Source organism: Vombatus ursinus, unplaced genomic scaffold (assembly GCF_900497805.2).
Source record: "Vombatus ursinus unplaced genomic scaffold, bare-nosed wombat genome assembly UNPS02007284.1, whole genome shotgun sequence".
Taxonomy (NCBI): Eukaryota; Metazoa; Chordata; class Mammalia; order Diprotodontia; family Vombatidae; genus Vombatus; species Vombatus ursinus.
In genome coordinates this window covers 27080545-27101983 of record NW_020947062.1, presented here as the reverse complement: position 1 = coordinate 27101983, position 21439 = coordinate 27080545, and the positions used below count along the sequence as shown (strand labels likewise).

The 21439-nt window shown below is 37.0% G+C and overlaps 1 protein-coding gene across 5 annotated transcripts in view; it reads right to left on the bottom strand.

The window, feature by feature from the left end:
* SAMD4A (sterile alpha motif domain containing 4A) overlaps nt 1–21439 on the bottom strand; it is a 284216-nt gene that overhangs the window by 61025 nt on the left and 201752 nt on the right. For all 5 annotated transcript variants that reach the window (XM_027849105.1, XM_027849109.1, XM_027849108.1 and 2 more), the window contains 2 exons: nt 7583–7692; nt 5534–5620 (listed from right to left, as the gene is read on the bottom strand). In XM_027849105.1, the coding sequence (XP_027704906.1) occupies nt 5534–5620; nt 7583–7692 (197 nt within the window). The remainder of the gene's footprint in view (nt 1–5533; nt 5621–7582; nt 7693–21439) is intronic.

The following is a 21439-nucleotide window of genomic DNA, read 5'->3' as shown; positions in this document are numbered from 1 at the left end:
TGACAACATGTATTTGTTAAGTGCCTACTACATGCCAAGTATTTTATTGGGTATCAGCTATATAAAGAAAAAACAATGAACCAAGCCCTACTCTCAAGGAGCTTATGTTCTAACAGAGGAGATTATATGTATGTATATGCAGAATAAATGTAAAATAAATATAAGGGAGTTAAATTTAAAGTAGTTAGGGAAGGCACTAGAAGTTGGAGGGATCAGCAAAGCTTTCATGTAAAAGATGGTGCTTCAGCTGGGTCTTGAAGATATTGAAGGATTTTAGGAAGTAGAGATGAGGAAGAAGTATACTTGACACAGGGGACAGAGAGTACAAAGGCACAGAGATGAGAGATGGAGAACATAAAAAAGGTGGATTTGGCTAGGCTAAAGAGAGTCAGAAGGGCAGTAATGTGTAATGAGTCTGAACAGACAGGTGTAGTCAAGTTGCAAAGGATTTTAAAAAACAAAAAGAATTTATATTTTATCTTAAAGTCAAAAGGGAGCTAGAATTTATTGAGTAGGAGAGTGATCTCATATGTACTGAAGAAAAATCACTTTGGAAGCTGGGTGGAAGATGGAATGGAGAGCAAAGAATATGGTACCCTCACACCCAAACTAGTGAGTTTGGTCCCCAGACGGGTAGTTACTATTTCAAGGCTCTGTTTCCAAAACTATAGCTCACAAGTTCCCACCAAGGTGCTTTCCATTAACAGTCAACTAAACATAATTAGCTTTTAGTAAAGGCATTTACCAAGTTGGCACACTAAGAAGAACAGCTAAAAAATATCCCTTCATAAAGCTGAGGAACATTCTCCCACAAATACATGAGGATAGAGGGCACGGACATATAGAGCACAATGTTGGTGAGGCAAACATTTAGGGATTATATGTAGCTAGGGCAACTCACAACTCCAGAACTACAAGATCTTTTCTCTCCTACTAGAGTCCTTACAAAGCCCCTACCCTAGGGACATCTTCATTCCTAGTAGGTGGTTCAGCTAGGTTCCCAGGTTCTGCTCCTCTCTGCAACTTGATCATTTATTGCCAGAGCTAGTTCTCTCTTTATTCCATAGTCAGTGCTCTTCTCAGCTGCCAGAGGTCCCATTCACATAAAGGAGGAAGTTGATTCTTTCTTCAAGTTAGTATCTCTATGGTATCCATGTCTGTTTGGTATATGAATCTGTGCTCCCTGGTAGATGCAATGTCTTAGTGGTTAAGTAACTCTACTTTAAAATGACTTGGCTGATTTGGTTGAGGGGAGGAAAAAGAATTTTCCTCTTCCCTACTCAAGAATGGTCCCCTCACAGGGTCCAGGTTCTTTTTTCACTTGTGGCTCCTGGCTTGCATTAACTTAAAACTGATTCTCAAGCTATCTTTTAAGGCTCTTCAGGGAATGTGGCCATCTTCCATCAGCCAATGGGGTTGCCCCTTCTGATCCACTCAGAGAAGGTTCATACTTGTAAAGGCATTACCAGCTGTTATTTATTGAATTATTGACAATCAATATAAAAAGGGACATGGGACTTCTTTATTGAACTAGGAAAAATCATAATGCAAATTAAATGGAAAAATAAGTACATTAAAATATTAAGGAACATCCTAAACTTAAAAGGGGGTAGTTAGGTGGCACAGTGAATAGAGTGCCAGGCCTGGAGTCAGGATGACCTGAGTTCAAATCTGACCTCAGACACTGAGTAGGTGGGTAACCCTAGGTAAGTCACTTAACCTTATTTGACTCAATTTCCTCATCTGTAAAATGAGATGAAGAGGGAAATGGCAAACCATTCCAGTATCTTTACCAAGGAAAATCCTGAAAGAGGTCATGAAGAGCTGGACATGACTGAAAAAATGATAAAACAACAACAAAACTGAAAGGAAAAGCTGGCAAAGCTATCAGGCACAAGGAACAAAACCCCCCAAAAATGATCCATTATTTAATAAAAGTATTTGGCAAAAATGTTGTTGATTCTCCACTTCCAGTTTCTGTGGTGGGCGTAGACAAAGAAGCACTTTGACTGAATAAGCCATGTAGATGACTTGTGTAGAAATTGAATTTGGAGTAGAGAAATTTGGCCAAATTGGGGAGAAAATTGATGAAAAATTGAAGAACAGCACTCTACAGTCTTGGATACAGGTTTAGATTCTACTTTTGGGATGAAAGATAATGATTAAAGATAAGAAGGATTATAAAAGGATTAGGGAAGAGAACCTGAAGAGGTAGATTCAGGAAGGAGGAGAAAGTAGTCTGTGGTATAAGGTAAGGAAGAAAAGGTAAGTGGAATAATTAGAAGACTAAACAAACTGATAGAGTGGATTACTGAGTGGGGAAACTGGTGAAACAGGTGAATATAAGGATAAAGGTGAAATGGGTGTGGTGGTAGAGTCTAATGACTCTAGTATTCGTTTAGCCCTTTAAGGTTTGCAAAGCACTTTAAAAAATTCATTTTATCCTTACAACAAACCAGGGGGGTAGGTGCTATTATTACCCCCATTTTATATAGGAGGAAGCCTAGGATGAATGAGGTTAAGTGACTTGCCCAAGGTCCCACAGTTAGTGTCTGAGTCTGGATTTGAACTAAAGTTTTCATGACTCTAGGTCCAGCAGTCTTCTCTACCACACCACCTATCAGCCTGTATACCTATTTATAAGCTATCTAGTTATTACTATTAAGTTATTTTATTAACTATTCTAGTTATAAATCATGAGGAGGTGACATTTGGCTATAAGTTTTAAACAGGTAGTTAGAGTTCAGATATAAACAATCAGATAGAATTAAAAAAAAAACCAAGGTTAAAAGTCTTAACCTTCATAGAGAGCAGAGAAAATTGTGTTATTTAAATGAGAAAAGGAATTTGGAATCACAGTATATACCATTTATCTGTCAGCATTCCACTTGGATAAGAGATTGAAAAGTTAAATTTCTTTTAAAGATGTATAAAAAAGATAGGAGAAAATGGAATGAATATCTTAATTGTGGAGTGAAGATTAATTGTATCGAGGACAACTACTGAGGAAAAGGCAGATGTATCAGGCTAATCTTTACCCCCAGACAACAATTTATCCTTGTACAGGAGTGCTCCCATTGAGGAAACTTCTACCAAAACATTCTGGCAACAGTTATGCAACTTGTCCTCTAGAGTTTCCTGGGGGCACTGAGAGATTAAGGGACTTCCTTAGCGTCATAAAGACAGTTTATGTCCCAGGCTGAACTTGAACTTTGGGGTTGGTTCTCTATCAGTGCCATGTGAACTCTCATGCTGGACTATAAAATAATTTTTTAAAAATTCTGTACAACTAAAAAGAATATAATTAAAAGAAAAACAACATATTGGGGAAAATATTTATGGCAAATTTGATTAATAAAACCTTGATATCTAAAATATATAAGAAACTTTGAAAAAATCATAATTGTTAAGCCCAGAGCTACTTTGAATAAATGGTAAAAAGACTGGGCTGTTCAGTTGTGCCCAACTCTTTGTAATCCCATTTGGGATTTTTTTGGTAAAGATACTGGGATTTTTTTGGCTTGCCACTTCCTTCTTTAGCTCATGATCAGACAAGGAACTGAGGGGCTTGCCCAAGGTCACACAGCTAATATGGATTTGAGGCCAGATTTGGATTTAGGAAGACTCATCTTCCTGACTTCAGGCTGACACTATTCACTTCACCATCTTTTGCTGTTGTTGAGTCGTTTCAGTTGTGTCTGACTCTTCGTGACCCCATTTGGGGTTTTCTTGGTAAATCAATACTGGAGTGGTTTGCCATTTTCTTCTCCAGCTCATTTTACAGATGAGGAACTAAGTCAAACAGGGTTAAGTGACTTGCCCAAGGTCACACAAGCTAAGAAGTGTCTGAGGCCACATTTGAACTCAGGTGCTTCTAACTCCAGGGCGAGTGCTCTATTCACTGCATCACTTAGCTGACCATAAATGGTAAAAAGATATGAACAGACACTTTTCATAGAATCATACAGTTAGAGCTGTAATCTGTCCTTATAGACATCATGTCCAATCCCCCTCATTTTACAGATGAAGAAACTAAGGTATAGAGAATTTAAGTACTTGCCCAGTGTTGGCAAGAAATACTAAGTATCTAAGGGGATTTGAACATAGTTCTTTCTGATTCCAAGGCTTGAGTTCTATGCCCTACATCATATTGCCTCTATAATCAGTTGAAAAATATTCAATCTCCGTAATAATCAGAGACACAAATCAAAATAACTTTAAGGCACTTCCTCACACCCATCAAATTAGCAAAAATAATTAAAAGTAAGGAAACTTAACATTGGTAGGGTTGTAGTAAAACAAGTGTGCCCATTTATTGTCCATAGATCTGCCAATTAGTAGAATATTCTTAAATAGTAATGTGGCAGTAAAAAATAAAACACACATTTTGACTTTTGTTATGAAAATACCCTGACAATGCTATCAAAAACATCAAAAAAGCTAGGTTTTCAAAGCTACATTTTATACAATTGTGAAAACTGTGGTCCATTAACATAATGTAATACTCTAAAGTAATTATGGTGGACAAATATTGATTACAGAGAAACTTAGAAAGTTTCTTTCTTAGAAAAACTTTTATGAAAAATGCAAGGCCAAAAAAAGCAAACTAAATATGATCATACAAGGAAAAAAAATGAATGAGTATAGACAGAATTCTGATAGAGACTTAAAGAAAGAAACTGAAAAGGTGATTTGTTATTTACATATTAAAATCAATTCATCTAAATGTAATTTTTGAGCACTTAAGTTGTTTGAACTAGTGTTTAATGATAAAATTTCTTTAAAAATTATCTTAAAAGAAAGAGGGAGTAGATCAATTTTCCTGTTTGGAAAGGAGGTGAAGATGGAAGTAAAGAGTATTTCATTTTCTAGAGCTGCCTGCCATTTGAATAATGATAAATTAACTTACAATTATTCTTTGGGAAAATATGAAATGTTTTGGAAGGATATGTGCACATCTCTTACCTGCAGAATGTAAACTCCCTGAGGACATTACTAAATGATTTTTGAATGAAATAGTAAAGATTTAAAGATAAGTGTAGAACTATCAAGTTGCCAATGCCATGTGTGTATCTTCAAATTTCTTTTTCTTTCTTTTTTTTATTTGTTTTTTGTTTTTTAGGTAATTGGGGTTAAGTGACTTGCCCAGGGTTGCACAGCTAGTAAGCGTCAAGTGTTTGGTCTGAGGCCAGATTTGAACTCAGGTCCTCCTGACTTCAGGGCCAGTGCTCTATTCACTGTACCACCTAGCTGCCCCTATCTTCAAATTTCTATTCAATGGTGGACAAGAGATAATTAATAAGGCAAATTTTAGGTGTGCAAAGAAAAGAGAGGAGAGGAGAAGAGAGAAAGAGAGAGAGAGAGAATTTGGGGTACCTATGACATAGAAGATCTGATTTTGCAATACTTTAATTTTCTGAATCTGGTTAGGGTTAGAATTAAGAACTGTCAATAATATTCTCAATAGGTTATTTAAGGATTTTCTCCTTGGCTACTTTTTCCATTATGGAGGTGGAAATGTCATATCACTTACCCTTTCTAAAGACTTTAGCAGGTTTTGTCTCTCCTTGAGCTTCTGGATGCTGATGACAATTTTGTGTCTTGCGCCTTTGGTAACATTCTATAATCAGATTAAATTGTGAAAAGTACCAATTTTTAGCATTTTTTTTTACCAGCTTTCAAAGAAATACATCAAAAGAACCAGAAACAACCAGAGGATCACCAAACCTAGCAGGAACTTCATATATTATTTAGTCCTTTCCTCCTTCTCTTTTGTCCTTAAATAGTCATACACCCATGAATTTTACTCCACTTCTTTCCTCAGTAATCCATTCTAATGCTAGAGCCTCTATAGTACGGAAACTCTTCTGTACCTATCAGAAGGATTTAAATCCTTCTGCAGTAAAACTTGTCCCTCTCTCTCTCTCCCTGCCCTTTTAAGAAAACTGAATCCTTCAGACAAAGAAAAGTTAATCATCATTTTATTGATAATATTTTTTCACATTCTTGAAGTATTCCAAATCATACTACCTACTCTGCTTCTCCAAGATATCTAATTTCATGTGCTCTAAACTTTCCTGACAGTTCTCAGCTAATGCTAAACAACACAGAATGTGTATGTGTGTATGTGTGTGTGTGTGTGCGTGTGTGTGTGTGTGTGTGTGTGTGTGTGAATGTGTGGTCCCAAAAGCCTTTTCTGTTTCTTTTAGAAAGGAAAATATAACAGAAAAGGAGATAAAAATCTAGATTTTAGGTATTGGTGCCAAGATATGCCCAGGATTGCACCAGGCCAATTTGGCCCTATATTTGAGGTTCCATTTTCTCAGCTCCAAAGCAATGGTTGACCAAAGAATCATTCAATAAACATTTGCTGAGCGTCTCTGCTATGTGCAAGTCATTAGAATGGCTCCTTTAGGTACAGAAATAGAAAGTCCTTTTCCTAATCTCATCTGTAATATAAGTTTCCCATGACTAACTATACTCTATGCCAAAGAAGCCCTTTTTGAGGAAGGAAAGGGCAGGGATATCCCTTTGAGTTGGATAAAGAAGACATTATCGAAAAATGAGTCTACTTTCTGAGATAAATCATGGGGTACTATGTTTTTTTATCTATACTGGTCAGTGGTTCAACAGGATTAAAATATTCTGAGTAGTTTCTGCCAAACTCTTGCCCTTCTTTCTGTGTCACTCATGTTTAACAAGTTATGACCCTGGGAACCTTCCCTCCTTCCCTCCCCCAGTTCTGACCCAGACAAAAAATTTGTTCTTAGAAATGGTCCTCTCATCAGCCCCAATATCCCATTGAGCAATCCAGCATCCAAAAATATGTGGGTGGAACGAAAGTTAAAAATCAGTGCACTTCATGATTCTGGCAGAATTGCACTGAGTTCAACATTGTCTAGTTTCTCAGTGCTGATATTCAACCAAGTCTTAAGAGGTCAGCTGAGGGCACTGAAAACAGAAGTTAAAGCTAGCGATCTTCTGGGAGGTACACGTTGAAATCAGGGACACCAAAAATATTGTTAATATCCTCTTCCTGCAAGGAAAGTATTATTAGCCCATTATGTTCATTAATTCATCTAAATCATTGTTCAGAGGAAACTGAAGTAAATTCACAACATGCAAACAGGATTTTAACCAAGAAGAAACAAAGACAACAGCCAAGTCTATTTACACAAGCACAGCATGGAAGGAAACACACTCATTCTTAGGGACTTTAGGGACTCTGTTGGCTTGCCTCTGGCAGGGTCACTTTTGAAAAGATGCTTTTTAGGGAGAGGGAAGAAGTTGGCTCCTAAGTATAATGTAGAAGGCTAATAAAAACAAGCAAAGAACGTCCAAATCTCATTGGCTAACCCAAGTTATTAATGGTGGTGGCAGAAAAGCTGGTATAAATTAAAACACAGTAAACTCTACAAACTAAAAGACGAGGCTGGGCGTGATTTTAGAAATGACTTGCAGGCAGGTCAGGCCTCTTATGTGGGAAAGGAGTCATTTCAAACAGGATTTACTTGGGACCAGGATGCCATGCCCTAACTTGGTGCCCAATCTTAAAGGATTTAGCCATAAGACAGGAACCTACCTGAGCCTCTAGCTGGCATTCCGTGAGAGCCATCATTTCCTCATAGGTCATCTGGGAGAAAAGCGCAGCATATTTGTGCAGGCGGAGGCTTTTTAACCAGGCGGGAACATCTATAGGATCAGAGATGAGAAAGATGGGGAGTAATAAAGGGGAGAAAAGAAGATTAAAAAAAATAAGAATGGGAAGGTAGATGCGAGGAAAAGAATGAAAGAAGAAGAGGGCAGGAAAGAGAGAAAGAAATTTCTGTTATTACATGTTCTACTATGCAACCTGATATTCATTTCATCTTCAGATTTCCCAAGTGTCCTGCATAATAACACAAAACAATACTCTGGATGAACCACTTGATCATGGCTATGGCAAAAATTCATTTGTCAGTCAGTCAACAAGCATTTATTAAGAACTTACTATTAGTAATCCATAAATTACCTGCTGCCTCAATATATTCCTTTTTAAGATTTCAGGTCGGACAAGCATATGTTGGGACTGTTCCTCCTACTTCTACAAAGCTGTGGGGGTAGGAGTACAGTCATTGTACTATGTAGTAGGACTACTGTAATTGAGTCTATCTTTTTACTCTGTGTAAACTATGACTATAGGGTACTCGGATCAAAAGAATAGTAAATGAGTAATGGCTAGGGATGTTTTTGTTACTTTTTCCTCCAAAGCATGGAATGAAGTTGATTATTTTGGGGTATGTTAAAAAATAAACCAACCAACGATTTAGAATCAAAGGCATTTGAGGGGACCCAAAAGAAACCAATGGGCTAGTGAGCTGTTTTCAAGTCAGATTATACAGCTAAATGACTCTCTTTCACAATGAATCCTTTTCTGATCTGAAATGACTATTAAATTTGATGAGTTAAAGATCTCAGACTTAAAAACTAGCCAATCAAGTTAAATTAAAACCATGTTAAAAGTAATTTTATAAAAAGCTATATAATCTTACTATGAACACAACTAAGACAAGGCATTCACCTAAATCACTTCATTGTCATAGAATTTTAGACCTACAAAGGCTCTGAGAAATCAACTTTTCCAGCCCTTGTATTTTCTAAAGTGGGAAACTAAGACCCACTGAAGTTAAATGACTTCTCAAGGTCACATGGCTAGTGGCAGACCTGGGATGAGGTCCCCTGCATGCTCCAGCCTAGGTTACCATTATACCACCTTCAGTTTCTCTCCCTGTAACATATACATAAGGCCATAACTGGTCAGGAATGATATGAATAGATAATAACTGCAAAGTATTTTGAAATGGCAAAGCATCAGATCATCATTCATGATAATTACTGTGAGACTACAAAATCACAAAATTTGAGAGTGATATGGTCAAACCTATACCCCCAAAAGAATCCGTACTATAACATACTTGGAACAAAGTTTTTTTTTTTTCTTCTGCTGTTGTCAGGGGCCACAAATAGAAAGTTTCTGATTTTTCTGAGGTCAGAAATGTTGCTTTAAAAGAGGTGTCAATATAAAATATAATAGGGGATAACTTGTATTAAAAAGCTCTGGTTTTCTCTCAAATAAGTACAGTACATATTTATAAAGCATTTATAAGGTTTGCAAAATGCTTTACAAATATTACCTTTTTTTGGTAAATAGTATACAAATATCATCTTGTTTGATCTTCCCAATAACCCTGGGAAGGAGGTGCTATTATTGTTACTATTTCACAGATGAGGAAACTGAGGTTAGCAGAAGAATTTGAGTGACTTGTCCAGGGTTACATAGTTAACAAGTGTCTGGGATAAAATCTCAGTTCAGGTCTTCTGACTCCAGGTCCAGGCCTCTATCTACTGAGTCACCTACTTGCTCAGATCAACTATTGATTTCAACATAAGTTCAGAAAAGTGGTTTAAACTTAAATTACTACATTGATCTAGATTCTTCCTAAGTGGAAGGGCAAAAAGAAGGAGAGCAATCACTACAAGACACTTGTATGTTTGGTTGGACCTGGTGATTGGTATAAAAAAGCTTTTATGATCAGGTTCCCAACCCACCCCAAAGCAAATGTAAGTTTTCTAATTGAGAAATAGTTTCTAAACATAATGATAAAAAACTAAATACATTAAAAGATGCCCAAATGGCATTCCAAGGATTCACAGATACTTCTACACAATATCCACCTACTTTTTTTTTTAATACTGAATCTCTTCATTTCACTGCAAATGACATTTCGCAGAAAATATTAATTCATATAAATCTTTCTAGAGCTTGTCAGCAAGGGCCCTTCTTCCCATTACATGCATAGAGACAAAAAGATAGTAGATGGAGAATACTGAAAAAGCATATTGGAAAAAGAATATTGGAAAAGACCTTGATGTTGGGAAAGATTGATGGTAAAAGGAGAAGGGGACAGCAGAGGATGAGATGAATAGATGATGTCATGGTAGCAATAAACATGAGCTTAGACAGACTTTGGGAGATAGTGGAGGATAGAAGGGCCTAGCATGCTATGGCCCATGGGGTCACAGAGTTGGACACGATTGAACAACAGTAACTGTGACCTAATCTCAAGTGTGGTTGGTTCTAGAAGTGCCAGTTCAAGAATTTGGTGTCATTTTCTCTGGATCTATTCTGACCATCATTTTACTTTACAAAGTAACTAGCCATCAGCTTAACTATAGCCTACTAATTCAGGTCAAGCAGATGTTTATTTCTTAGTCCATAGGTCCCAAGTTTGTATTAAACTTATTTTGGAAAAACACAAGTTGCCATTCTCAAAAACATGGTTTCCTGGTGTAGATATGTCTGGCTACATCAAGTTCACAATATGATATAATTTTACCCCTAAAGAGTATAAAAGTAGACCCCATGAGGCCAAATAGTCAGTGGGTGACCTTTCTGTTTTAAGGCCATTTCTTGCACAATAACTAAAGACACAACTAACAGGGTCATATAACACGCTGCTGAGCTGTGCGGCCAATTAACTAGTGCTTCAGCAACAAGGGCTTACACAGTCTACCAGAAACCTGGGGGAGCCTTAATCCTCTACTCAACACCTAGGCTGAAGAATAGACATTTCTGAATATAGCACCATAGAACTACTACATACCCAAGGCTTAATTAGTACAGTGCCTGGCACATAGTAGGAGCTTAATATATGTCTATTGATTGATTGATTGACATACAAAAACTGAAAACCTTAATGCTTCAGTGCTCCTGGATAGTCCTAACATAGGCCTGGGGCATTTAAGTTCTTTTTGAACTCCTTGAAGACCAGATTTCTGCTCTGGTATAGATCTTTTCCAATTTGGAACTAGGCATTTAATAAATGCTTATTGACTAACTGATCCTTATCATAACATTACTTGAGGAGGAGAAAAAGGCAGAATAAAGTTCTGTATCTTAAACTCATACACCTTTGCTTTTTATCATTTTATAAGTTGTGTGGGGCACCTTCCTTTCATCAGTCCTTGGAACATAAAAAATGAACATTTCCTAAAAGTTTTGACTATTCCTTCATGGCCAGAAATCCAAATTCTTTGGATGCAGGACTTTGCAAGATGCTGGCTGACCAAGACACTGTCCTAACAACAGAACACCCAGGTTTTTTTCCTCAAAGTCCAGATGCTAAACCTCAAATGAGCAACAATAATTAAACCAGGATCTCCCTTTTTAAATCTATTAAACTCTTTTGGGGGAGAAAACAGGAAAAAAATTTCCCCATTTCCTAGGGAAGTTGATCCTTTTTTTGAAGGGGTATGTCCCTGCTGGGCTCCTGAACAATGGCTACCACACAGTTGTGCAATTTTAACAGGGCTGCTTTGTTAACTGAGCCATGGAGCAGTTAAAGGGTTCTCATTAATACAGCCATTACAGTTCAAACACATTAGGTAACCCAAGGATTCCCTTGCTCTGTGCAAAAAGGACAACTGCTGAACCAAATGGTACATTCCTGAGATATGTGCTATATATAATTTTATATATACATATATACATAAATATATATACATACATACATGAAACTTTTACCACCCAAGGTTCATAATGACCAAATTCTGACACCAGAATAATCAAGCTTTTCCCATATCAAAGAACTTCCAGCCATTGACCATAAACCTAATGAGCTTTCTTTCCCTCAACAGGTGTCTTATTCCTGAGAGCGCAGATTTTTATTTTTTGTGGGGGGTGGGGAGAAGCGCCTTGCATCTGTCCAAATTCAAGTGTTCATTTCTGACAGCTGCATGAATTTTTCCCCATCTGTGGTAGGCAGGGGATAAGGATTCTTATTTATTTCCATTTTGCAGATTAGATAAACTGGGATACAGAAAGGTAATGAAAACAAAGTCACATTCACATTTTTGATTTCAAGTTACAACTAGGGATTCTTAGCTCTTGTCTTCAATGATCAACAATAGTTACAGGGTGAAAAGTCAACACCTTCCATAGCTCCTTACCCTCTCTACCATCATATACTGTCACAAACATAATCTATTTTTCTGATCTGTCATCCCAAGGGATGTCCAGATCTCCTACTTATGAATCAACAATGTAATTTAATAGAAAAAGTAAGGGAAAAAAATCACTGGATTTGGAGTTAGAAGACTTGATTCCTGGCTTCCTTTGTTGTTTACTACTTATGTGGCCTTGGTCAATCACTTAACCTCTCTCAGCCTCAAATTCCTGATCTGTAAAATGGGGATAATCATAGCACCTACTCCACAAGGTTGTTTAAGGCTCAAACAACATAATGCATATAAATTACTTTGCAAACCTTACAGTGCTATATGGGTCAGCTATTATTAGTGTGTTGGATCATCAGAGATATAGAGCTAAAAGGATCTTTAGTGGTCATTAGTGACAACCCACCCCAACCCCTCAGTTTATAGATGAAACAGGTCCAAGCTTCAAACAGGTAGCATATAGGATAAGACAGCCCTACGCTTCGATTCCTTGCACCCTGATCCAAATCCAGAGCTCTTTCCATTGTGGAAAGTGAGCTCTAAGACAAGTATGAAGCCCTTAAATCCTATGAGAACTTCCATGAGGAATTCCTTGCAAGAAGATGAAGTTCCAAAAATACCTCTAAATAGTCCTGCATCAGAAACAATAGAAAGAAAAGGATTGAATTGAATGCATTACACCTGCAATCAATCAATGGATCAACAAGCATTTAAGTACCTACTATGTGCCAGGCACTGTGCAAAGCACCACAGATACAAATACAAAGAATAAAACAACTATTACTCTCAAGAATAACAGGAAAGACAACAAACACATCTAAAAGAATGAAGAAAAAAAGAATGAGGTATTGAAAAATAAATATAGTTATACATAAATTAGTTTGGTAGGGTACCAGCAGTTGGGGGAATAAGGAAAGGTTTCATGTAGAAAGTTGTACTTCATTTGTGTTTTCAGGAAGATAAGAATTTCATGATGTGGAAGTGAGTCTAGAGTATATTCCAGGCATAGGGACACAGAGATGGAAGATGGAGCACTATGTGTATTTTGCTGGATTGCAGAATAAGAAAGGGAAGAGGATGATATACAATGGGCAAAGATAGATTAGGGCTAAGTTGTGAAGGGCTTTACAAATCAAACCAAGGTGTTTATGTTATCCTAGCAGCAAGAGGGAGTCACTGGAATTTACTGAATAGGAGAATGGTTATTTATAGGGAAAATTACCTTGGCATCTGAAGTGGATGGATTATAGTGGGAAGAGTCTTAAGGAAGGAAGACAAAGTATGAAGCCCTTAATCTGGTCAAGAGGTGATGACAATCTAAATCAAGAGAGGAGTTGTGTTTGTTAAAGAGAAGAGGTCAGATGGGAGATATGTCATGGAGGTGATGCAATTGAAGTCATGAAGGTAAAAAACAGCAAGATTTGGAATCTGAGTGGAAACGTAAGGGAAAGAGAGCAAGAAGTTGGAGCTAACACCAAGGTTAGGAACCTGTGAGATTACAAGGATAATGGTATCCTTGGGGTGGCTTGGTGGGAAGAATTGCAAATGGCAGAACCTTTCCTGCTTCTTTTCCTTCACCCTTCTCCCTTTCCCAAGGCCCCAGACCACAGGGGGAAGAGGGAAGAATGACATGGTTGCTCACACTGCTTGACGATCTGAGAGGCACCTTCTGGTAAGATAGAGGGTCACCAACCCCTATGATCTGCCCTGCCACTATGTCTTCCAGATCCCTAGGCACTGGCATCTGGTTAGTTAACATACGTCTAGGACCTCTGAAGCCTTTCCATCCACCTTGCAATCTAAATCTTCTAATTTGTGCTCTCTTCTCTAAGAAGACTGTGCTCCTTGAGAGCAAAGAATGTCTCACTTTTTATATCTGTATCTTTAGCACTTACTTATACTGCTTGGCACCTACTTAGCATTTAATAAGGTTTTTTTTTTATTCTTTCATTAAAATTAAATTCTGGGGTAAAAATAACGAGTTATGTTTTGTTGAGACTAAGATGTCTCTGGGACATTCAATTCAAAATGTCCAGCAGGAAGTTAGTGATGCAGGATTAGAGCTCAGCGAGACTTGGATTGAATATCTGAGAATCAGCTGTGTAGAGATGAAAATTAAAGTCATGATTGCTACTGAGGTCAATAAGAAAGAGAGTAGAAAGAGAGCAGAGAAAACAGCCCAGGACAGAACCTTAGGATAGGGTCAGACTGATCATCCAGTAAAGGGATCTGAGAAGGAGCTGTCAGACATGTATGAGAAGAGCCAGAACAGAAGTCTTATGAAAACCCAGAGAAGCAAATAACCAGGAGAAGAGAGTGGTCAACAGTGTCAAAAACAGCAGAGAGGTCAAAGAGTATAAGGACTGAAAAACAACCATCAGATTAAGCAATTAAAAGATTGTTAATAATTTTGGAGAAAGAAGTCTCAACTGAGTGATAAAGTCAGGAGGAAGATAACAGAGGGTTGAGAACTGAGTGAGAAGAGAGGAGGCAGAGGCAATGAGTGTAGATATCTATTTCTAAGAATTTGGCTAAGAAAGAAAAGTAAAATAAAGGATGATAGCTTGAGGGGATGGTAGAATCTAGTGATAGTTTTTAAGTATAAGGGGAGACTTTGGCATGATTAAAGGCAGTAGGGAAGAAACAGGGTGAGAATGAAAGATAGAGAGAAAGAAGGGATAACTGAAAGGACAATCTATTGGAGAAGACAGGAGGGGATGGGATGAAAGGCATGTGGAGGCCACACAATTATCAGACAGTGGAGTAAAGAAGAACAGACTGGAGCATGATATCAGGGAGTTTTCAACTAAAGAGCAAGACAAGGAAAGAGGAAAGCCAATTAATGAAGGACTGGTAAATTAAAGGATATTTAGAGAAAAGTAAGAGGAAAAAGCTCTATCAAGAAGTCAATTGCAATGATATAACAATACCCTTAAGAAGCCCATTTCAATTTCATTGGCCAAAGATGCCAACACCCTCCCTCCCAAACTATTTTGCATTTATTTATATTTATGCTATATATACTTACATGGGTACTTACAATTTACTCCTAATAGAATGTAAGCTCATTGCAAATAAGGATTATTTCATTTTTTTGTATCCCTACCATTCTCCAAGGCCTAGCATAGTGCCTGGCACATAGTAATTTTTTAATGAATGACTGGCTGATTGAAATAAAAGATAAAAGTATCTTCTTCTATCTTTAAGACCATAGCATTACTCTGTCACATCTCATAGGTGTAGTAAGCTGCTTAGGAAGTATAACTGAAAGTCTTTAGGGGGACATTCTACCACTTTGGAAAGAAGTATGGACATGGAATTTCATTAGTATACAAGGAACTTTGGTGTAGAAACTCCCTTTAGTGCTACAAATTGGCAAATGGTTTTATAGCATAAGTTCTGACCTAAGGACCCATGAACTTAAAAAAATACTTTGAAAATTGTAATTCAATATATTTGGTTTTCATTGTAGTCTATGTATTTTATTCTATGCATTTACAAATATTATTCTGAGGAGTCCATTGCTAGGTGGCACAGTGGATAGAGTGCTAGGCCTGGAGTCAGGAAGACATGAGTTCAAATCTGACCTCAGATACTTACTAGCTGTGTGACTCTGGGCAAGTCACTTAACCTTGTTTGCCTAAGTTTCCTCATTTGTAAAATGAGCTGGAGAAGGAAATGGCAAACCATTCCAGTATCTTTGCCAAGAAAACCCTAAATGGTGATCATTAAGAGTCAGACATGACTGAAACAACTGAATAGCAACAACATAGGCCTCACCAGACTGCTGAAGAGGTCCATGCCAAAGAAAAGGTTAAGAACCCTATATTTATGGTCACAGTGAGTTGCCTAGGGCATTGAGAGTTTAAACAACATGCCCAGTTACATAGCTGGTATATATCAGAGATGGGACCTGAACCTAGGACTTTATGACTTCAAGGACGTTTCTTTGTGAGCCACATTATGCTGCCTCAACTGTCTACCCTTTACGGAAAGACACACAGGGTGCCCTTTAGATGAGCAAAGACTGTTCAGTCTTGATGAAACGTCTATCTAGATGGACTAAATGAGCACAGATAATTTAAATTCTTGCTTGCCTTTCAGTTAGGTTTGATATTCTTCCATTCAGTTCTACAAAGACAACATTTTAACAAGCCATGAAAAACCTCCATGTACCCTACACTACTACACATAAAGCGCTTCAGTCTTATGAATAAAGGTTAAAAGCATCATGACTTTTGGGAGTTTCTGGAATTCCCAGTTCGAAGAATTTAGGACTTTTAACTTGTTTTGGAATCCAACCCTGAACATACCAAAATATGTGTCTACAAGTAATATGCTGGTAATTTGTAAGAAAGAAAATTAAGCAAATTTACCAAATGCTTATGATTAAGGTAAATAAATGAATTCAAGTCAGTGTGTGGGAAAGCAAAACTCTGCCTATATATTAATTTCTAATGATAGTTGTAACTAGTCACATATTACTTTAATTAATTTAATTAGGTCCTTTGTGACATGAGATTTCTGTCTGAAATTCCTTTTTCTAGAGAAAGAAGTCCATATCTTCCAGGAAATGTTTCCTAACCGTACTCTGAAGAAGTAACCAGAGGCAAGCATTTCCAGCATAATATAGGACTAAAAAAACTAGAACTGGAAGGAACCTCCAAAACCACCTATTCATTTTATGGATAGAGAAAGGAATGCTGAGAGATTTACTCAGCACAATTAGTGACAGACCAAGGATTCCAATTCAGGTTTTCCAACTCTACATTCAACACTTATTTCCCTACACCACACTTCTAACCATTTGAACCAATTTCAAGAGCAAGAGGCTTTTTTCTTTTTTGCAATGAAGAAAACAACGTGAAAATATTACAAATGATCTACTTTATCTAAGGACAGCTAGGTAGCACAGTGCATAAAGTGCTAGGCCTACAGTCAGAAAGACTCATCTTCCTGAGTTCAAATGTGACCTCAGACACTTAGTAGCTTGTGAACCTAGGCAAGTCACTTATCCCTTTTTGCCTAAGTTCCCTCATTTGTAAAAATGATCTGGAGAAGGAAATGGCAAACCACTCCAATATCTTGAGGTCACAAAGAATTGGACATGACTGAAAATGACTAAATAACACAACAATTTTATATTGCATTTATAGATACAATGAAATAATATGTGTAAAGTACTTATTATACTGTCTGGCATATAATAGGCACTTAATAAATGCTTATTCTCTTACAAAAAGCTAATATTAGAAAACGTTGCTTAAAATAGTAGCAAATTTCAGAACAGTCTTGTCCCTGGTCCTATCCCTTCCTCAAATACTTTCTACCAAGTTAGCTATAGGGCTGCTGTTTCTGACATTTCATATTGCTACAACCTCTCAATTTAACGCAAGCTTCATGTTTCAAGGTTTAGTACAGTGTTACCAATCATTTACATGCATATAAACTAGCAATGAGGATGACTGTAATCATATACAGGAACAAAATGGAAAAAAATATTTACCCAACACACATTTGGTTTAAACAAGTACAAACTGCACTTTCCACAGGGGATATCAAAGAGGAGAATATTCAGTTCAGTTTCCTATTTTCTTTACTTCAAGTAGACTAATTCTATTCCTTTCTCAGTATTAACATCACCATTATTTCAAGGCACATAAAATTTGTGCTACAGTGTACACAAACTTTTATGTTGGCCTTTGCTGATAAGTAAAAAGAAGGAAAGCAGACAGGATGGTGATGATAAACTTTTGAATCCAAAAGTTGGTCTATTTGGGAAAGAAATGGGTGACCATCAAATAGCAGTCTCTGATGGTTCTAGGAAGAGAAGGTGGTGAATTCAATCTCCATGTAAAATGAAAGAATGAAAAACATGTTTATTTGTGGGATCTTGAATATCTTCTCCTTAAGAGGGACTTTAAAACGCAGTGTTTGTACATCTGAGTCACATTATCTGGATCAAGGCCTACCTAGTTTATAGAGTAAAGAGTGAATCAAATATAGAGAAAAAGTTAGCTATGCCCTCATTGTGAATAAGAAAAGATTAATTCACTAAAAATTGAATTCCATTATGGTTATTTTTATTATTTTCCCAAGAAGGCAGAGACTTTTTTCCTGTAGATTTGGGAATCCTTACAAACTCTAATAAAGATTCTTTGTTATTCTTATAAAGTAGGCATATGGAAAAATTGCAAACAGAAGGTAGCACACTGAAGTAAACAAGAAAGTAGCTTAAAATAATACTTGCAAAAATTAATAAGACATTAGGGAAAGAGAGGGAGCATATATGTATGTTTATATGTACACATATACATATACATGTACACACCCCTCCCCAAACTTCTCAAAGAGAAAAGCTATGTTTAGAGGCAGTCCAATTTGTTTCCTATTTCCTCTTCAAGCCAGTACACAAAAACTTTAAATGAATTTAAAGATTTTAAACTGACATTCACACTTTGAAATGAGACACATCACAGGACCTTGGGATTGAAGGTGTTTAGCGCCACTTCTTCATAGTTATTCTGATAACCCATAAAGAATATCCAAGAACTAATTGGAGAATAATTTATTAATAAGCTGTCTTCTCCATGTTGGAGTAGGGTATCACTCATTCAATTGCTTTAAGATACGTTGTTATGTCATTCAATCTGGCCACTGGGGGAAAGTAATTAGTCCTATACAAGGAAATGGTGCCAAACCAGAAGTAAATGTGCTTTTCTCACAAAAAGAATCTTTCTTATCTTTTCTACACATAATTGACTATACATTTTCTTTACTTAGCTTGCTGATGAGGCTTTTATAAATACCCTAGTTCAAACTTTTCACAGAAGTATGGGGAGAGAACTGGAAGAATATGGGAAGACATGGAGAGGTAGTCATTTATCCCCTAATGTGTCCATTTTATAAGACCATTCTCCCAATGCTGTTTAAAAAAAAAAAAACTAAAGCAAAAAAAAGTGCCTGGATTTGCTAGACTGCAAAATTTAACAAGTCTCTGAGATATCTGTAGACTCTCAGTAGCTTTGTTTCTTGAACACTCATGTACTGCTCTCATGTGCATTTCTCCACATAAAAGGCTATCCATAACATTCATTCAGTACTCACACCAGAACAACCACACATAAAGTGAATATTCTTGCCCATTTTTACAGGACCAATGGTCCAGTGCAGGGTGATAAACTGCCCCTTGTATAAAAACAAAATACTGATTTAGTTAATTAATACTCCTTATTACTTGTCATTCTATTACATTAAATTACATTCTAGTATTACCTACGCTCATTAGGTAGGTCAGAGGATTCCTGCAAAACAATCTTGCAAGTTATAAGTGCAGACTCACATTTTCTTGGAAATATGATTTTTTAAGATATTGAACCCCCACATGGAAGGTAGTCAAAAGCAATGGTTACTGCAACAGTCTGATTTCTCAAAGCCATTCAACGACCCTGTTTCACAAATAGTCAAGCTGAGTTGAAGTAGCCAACACCTGATACTCAGGTTATTTATGACCCAGTTAAAAAAGATTATCATATTACTAATTAGTGCACTGTCATGAACCTAAGGGTACTTCAGACTCATAGATAAGACACCTGAGCTGCAGTAGAATATAATAATCTCCTTGAGGACAGGAAGTGTTTTATGACTTGTATTTGCATTCTCAGGGCCACGCCCATTGTTAACCCTTAATAAATGTTTGTAGGCTTGGATTGGAGTGGATTGCTAGTTTGGGGAAAAATGTTAAATGTTCCCCTAAGAATGGTTAAGAGGAAAGAAGGCACTATTTCTCTATAAGCCAAAATAATTCTTTAGCTTTATGTTTAGTGTCCTTCAAAGGCCAATTTCTCAAGACCCATTTGCAAACAAGAGAAAAAACCAGAAAGATCTTCCACACGGTACAGGAACTGCAATTTGGAACATGACACACCTCAGAAACAGCTCTAGACTGGATGACACTTGAGAAAAGACTTCAGCTAAAGCAAACTGCCTGTCGGCCCCCTTTTCCTGGACCAGCCAGCATTTGCCACCTGGATAATCTTACACATCACAGCTTCATGTGCTCTGCTTCCTCAACAGTTCAGTGGGGCTCAGTATTTAGTCTTCCATCAGATATTATTTTCAATTAAAACCACAGAACTGGGAAACCTTTTTCATATCATTGAAATTCAGGGAAAAACTCTGAATCATTCTTACATGTGTTGCCTTCTCTGATTTGATTGTGAGCTCCTTGAGAGGAGCAACTGTCTCACTTTTCTATTTGTATCTTCATACTTCACACAATGCTTGGCACATGGGAAGCTCTTAATAACTGCTTTTCATCCATCCACTCACTAACACTTTTTATGAGCTCTGACTAATATATCATCCTCCTCAAATTATTCTTAGTTTACATCTGTTAAGCAGTTTCCCCTAAGGATTTCTAGGTGTGCAAGCAACTCCATAGCTATAGATCTAAGTTATACACATTTCCTTTGAACTTCCCATGAGCAGTTTGGAAATCCTATTCTTTGCCCTCATCATGACCTTATACGACCTTTGTACTGCTCCTCTGACTTCACTTTCTTCTCTTTCTAGCCACACTCCTCTCTTTACTCCAGAATCCCATTTCCTCTTGTTCTATCTCCACTTGTCCCTTGCCAATTCAAACCCTTGATTACTCCTGCCATCTGCCACCTTCATTCCTACTCGCATGTTACTGGTTGGAGCTGTAGGAGGTCACACAGAGATCACTACAAATTCATGTGATCAAGCACAGAAAATGAATGTAATGGTATGGTATGGCGCCATAAAAATAAATAAATAAAAAGGACTGAGTCAGATAAACCTGAAAAGACTTGTATAAATAGATACAAAGTGAAATGAACAAACCAAGAGAACTCTTCATATAAGATCACAACATTGTAAGGGAAAAGAATTTTAAACATTTAAGAACTCTGATCAATGCAAAAACCAATCATATCTCTAAAAGACTGATAAAGAAGCATTCCTATCAGTCTTAGTGGAGAGGTAATACAACAGGTACAGAATACATTTTCAGATATGACCAATACTACACAAATTTGCTTTGCTTAACCATATACAATTGCTATAAGGTAAAGTTTTTAATTTGAGGGGTAGGGAGAATTTGAAGGGAAGAGTGGAGGTAGTGATAGTGATGCAAATAAGAGAAAAGAAAGAAAATAGCATCATTGATCATTTAAATAACACAAGAAAGGAAGTTCAGAAGGGAACAAAGAAAAGCAGGGCAAGGTTGGTATGACCATATTAAATTCACACACACATATATCTGTATATAATAGAGTCATGATTTTCTAGATAATCCACTTTTTCTGGCCTTTGTGTGTGGAAATATTCCTGTTTGTTGAAGATTTTTGAAACAAATTTATGTTATGTAGCTTCAGCTTTCCCTCATTGTAAAGCAAGACAACCCTTTTATCTCCTTTCT